At 44.8% G+C, this 4,056-nt stretch overlaps 1 protein-coding gene across 1 annotated transcript; it reads left to right on the top strand.

The window, feature by feature from the left end:
- The first annotated feature begins 2,709 nt into the window (after positions 1-2,709).
- LOC116873343 (HLA class II histocompatibility antigen, DQ alpha 2 chain-like) lies at positions 2,710-3,630 on the top strand. The gene has a single exon (XM_032867088.1). The coding sequence runs from the start codon at positions 2,751-2,753 to the stop codon at positions 3,516-3,518; it is 768 nt and encodes a 255-aa protein (XP_032722979.1). The 5' UTR covers positions 2,710-2,750; the 3' UTR covers positions 3,519-3,630.
- Positions 3,631-4,056: the final 426 nt, after the last annotated feature.

The following is a 4,056-nucleotide window of genomic DNA, read 5'->3' as shown; positions in this document are numbered from 1 at the left end:
AACTCTTCACTTGTCATATGATTCTGGATACTGCAAAGAGATAAGCCCCAATATGGAAAGAAGCCGGCAGAATTAGTGGGAAAAAGCTAGGCTCAGGGCGTAGGAAATAACCAAATTAAATGGGCTGCTTGCAGGCACAAGTCTACTGTGGGCTAATTTGTTTCCTGCAAAAAGGAAAAAATAAACCCTCAACTCATTTTTGTCTTCTTAAATTTTAAACAGGCACTGCGTAATTGTGCTTTCCTTCTCTTCAGATTGTTGCTTGGGAAAGGGGGAAGGGAAGAGAGAGAGAAACGGAAGAGAGAGAGACAGGGAGGAGAGAATAGAGGAAGTGCCTTGGGCTCTATCTCCTTGCTTATCAGGGATGCTAATAACCTCCCACCTGCCACTGCAACCACAAGCCGGGTATGTTTCATCTAAGCATCTTGTCTTTGAAATATTAGTGCTTGCTCTTTTTCTGAGGAGAATTTCAACTTCAGTTTTCTTTCATCTCTGTCTCTGCCTGAGAAGCTATAGTTTAACGGCACTTAGTGGACGAGTTGATTAAACATTGACCTCATTTGCAGGCTCAACCCAGCCAGGATACAGAGAAAGCCGGAAGCCCGTTTGGCCAGGCTACATGTTCGTGTATCCTCCATCTCTGCAGGACATTTGTTCATCCATCAGATTTTTGTAGAAGGCTTATTAATGTGCCAGGCATTGCCTTAGAAGCTGGGGAACAGCAGAGAATGAGAGTTTGCAATCTACTGAGAAGGAGAGGTCCACAGGCTGTGGCAGTGGAGTGTGCTAAGTACTGTGGGAAAGTAATGGTAGAATGCTATGGAGAGACCTATCAGGAACATGAAACTAAGACTTGCCTTCTTAGCGCAAGCTTCCTGCGGGCTGAGGGGGAAAGACTAAGCAGAGATCCGTAGGCTAACAGGAGTTAGTCAGCCTGAGGGGCAAGAAGAAAGGTACAGGGCTCTAGGCTGTGGAAATAGCATGTGCAAAAGTCCTGAGGCTATAAATAAAGAGAAGGCTCATGGAAGACCAATGGAGTTCAGTGTGACCAGACAGCATGAGTATGGAAGAAGGAGGCAGGATAAGAAGGGAGGTAAGGCTGGAGAAGTCACCAGGAGGGTTTTGGACAGCTGACCCTATTATAAGCATAAGGAATTTGGCTTCTACCATGATTACAGTATGACCCATTGACATGTTTTGAACAGGGATTGACATGATCAGATTGGCAGTGTATAAATACTGAACCGGCTGAAGTGTGGGCAATGCCTTAGAGGGTACAAGCCTGGAGAGGTGCCACTGGGGTGTTGCTGTAGTAAGGCAGGTGTGAGAAGATGCGGGCTAAATTCAGATAATGGCTTGCTTAATAGATTGGTTTGGGTGGAATTAGAAAGGGGGGGAAACTTATGGTCAGGAATAGAGTGGTGAAAGCAGCAAGGCTGTGAAGAGTTCACTCCTCCCACTGCCACCAGGGTGTCTGTAGGCCATTCTTCTTTTGTTTGCCACTTAGTGAGTTACAATTGTTGGAAAAACAGACTCTATAATCTCTTCACGTTTCCCATGCCATCCTTCCATGCAGTCATTAATTCACTGAGCAAATTCATTATATATAGTCTGTGCTTTTGAAGAATTTGCAGACAAGTAAACAATTAGAAAATCATACCAGGTTACAGCAGCATGTTTGGGTAGGAGCATGGGGAATCTAAAGGGTTTGCATGCTCAGAACCTACTTTGGCGTCCCCTCGCATGTCAGAAGGGAAAAACCCCTCAGTGCTAACTGAAATTCATATATGTATGTCAGAATTACCACCAACACATCGCTGACCTCTCTCATGAGTTCCTCACCTCCATTCCCAATTGCCTTGTCAAAAACCTTGATGAAACGTCCTTTAGAAACATCAGACTTTGCGTTTCCAAAAACAACTTAAGAATCTTCCCTCTATGTTCCCTGTCATGGTGGGTGGTATCACCATTTACTGATCATTCAAACCAAAAACTTCAAAGACAGCTGTGCCCTCTCCTGCTCCCTCATTGCGCATTTGCAATCCAGGTGGTTAGGAAGACCGGTCAAGTCAGCATGCAAAACGTATCAGTATCTCCATCGCGCTAGCGAGGACTGGTGTAACTGCTCCCTTGACTAATACACAGTCTCATAATGGTTTCTTGGGTACCACTCTGTCTTTGACATTCTCATCAGAGTATTTCTTCTCTAAGCAAATTAGACTGTCATGACTTGATTTTAAAACTTCGGAGGACTCTCCATCCTCAAAGGGTAAGATCCAAACTCCTTAACAGGGTCCTTCCTGGTAAGGCCCCAAATTATATTTTTTAGTCTCTCTTCCTGACTAGACTGTGGACTCCACCAGGGCAGAGACTAGGCCTTATTCATCTTTGTAGACTTAATGTCTAGTGTAGCACATGACACCTAGTATTTGTTCAATAAATGTTAGGGATTAGGGATTAGGAATATAAAAGATTAGGGATATAAATGTGACACCTTCCCACTATATTCACCTACTTGCTTTCAAGGTAAACTAGCCCATGCTGTGTTTTGCTGTAGGCAGCATGGCGGTAGCAGAATGAGCTATGGCTTTCCTGGCCTCTAGGATCCTCTTCCTCCTCCTCATGCCCAGAACTGCAGTGAGCACCCAGTCATTGAGCTCTTACTGCCAGTGACAGCTGATGGATAGAACAGGGAAGAAATGGGCTTTGCAACTCAGAAGGGCAACTGTGGAGACCACATTGAAAAAAGGATGACCATGAACAGAGTTCTGATTCTGGGGACTCTTGCCCTGACCACCATGCTGAGCCCTGGTGGCAGTGAAGACATTGTGGCTGATCATGTTGCTTCCTATGGAGTAAATGTCTACCAGTCTTATGGTCCCTCTGGCCAGTACACCCATGAATTTGATGGTGATGAGGAATTCTATGTGGACTTGGAGAAGAAGGAAACTGTCTGGCAGCTGCCCATGTTTCAAACATTTAGAAGATTTGACCCACATGGTGCACTGAGAAACTTGGCAATAGCAAAACAAAACTTGAACATCATGATTAAACGCTCCAACTATACCGCTGCTACCAATGAGGTTCCTGAGGTGACCCTGTTTCTAAAGTCTCCTGTGATGCTGGGTCAGCCCAACACCCTCATCTGTCTTGTGGACAACATTTTTCCTCCTGTGATCAATGTCACGTGGTTGAAGAACAGGCACTCAGTCACAGAAGGTGTTTCTGAAACCAGATTCCTTGCCAAGAAGGATCATTCCTTCCTAAAGTTCAGTTACCTCACCTTCCTCCCTTCTGCTGATGATATTTATGACTGCAAGGTGGAGCACTGGGGCCTGGATGAACCACTTCTGAAACACTGGGAACCTGAAATTCCAGCCCCTATGTCAGAGCTGACAGAGACCATGGTCTGTGCCCTGGGGTTGGCTGTGGGCCTTGTGGGCATTGTGGTAGGCACTGTCTTCATTGTCCAAGGCCTGTGCTCAAGTGGTACTTCCAGACATCAAGGACCCTTGTGAGCCACACCCTAGGAAGGAAGTTGTTACCTACAGTGAGCTGTCTGGGATATTCCATCCAGTTCCCTGATTCTTTGTAACCCTGATCCATTATTCAGGTGGAAATAATAAATTTTTCTTTATGAGAAAAAAAAAAAAAAAAAAAAAAAAAAAGAACAGGGAAGAAATGTAGCTCGCTTCCAGAGACAGGGTTTTGCTCACATCTGGGCAGTTATAAATAAGGCTTGAAAATAGCAATAAGCCTGTAAGAGTGTTTATAGTGCACAAAGACCGACTCTAGCATTGCTGTGGTGCTAATGGTCTCTAATGGAATTTTGTTAATTGGCAGCAAAGCAAGAAAAGGAAAATTGAAATGGTCTCAAATGCAAGGGCTGGGACTCTCCTGCACGTAGTGGTACCCATCAGAGCCTCTTTAGAGAAGCACACACCGAGAGAGGATGCTGATGACAGAAATTTTGAAGGCTGAAGAAAATTCGTGCTTTACGAAGAACATTATGTATTACCTGTGTGTATCCGTGTGTGTCAGTGGAGAAAGGGTCAG

This window comes from Lontra canadensis, unplaced genomic scaffold (genome assembly GCF_010015895.1).
Source record: "Lontra canadensis isolate GAN:19392208 unplaced genomic scaffold, GSC_riverotter_1.0 scaffold33, whole genome shotgun sequence".
In the NCBI taxonomy this organism is placed as follows: Eukaryota; Metazoa; Chordata; class Mammalia; order Carnivora; family Mustelidae; genus Lontra; species Lontra canadensis.
This window is presented reverse-complemented; position numbering and strand designations above follow the sequence as displayed.

Bases quoted from the DNA above. Each gene is read 5' to 3' on its own strand.
- LOC116873343 (XM_032867088.1), top strand. From the start codon at position 2,751: ATGACCATGAACAGAGTTCTGATTCTGGGGACTCTTGCCCTGACCACC.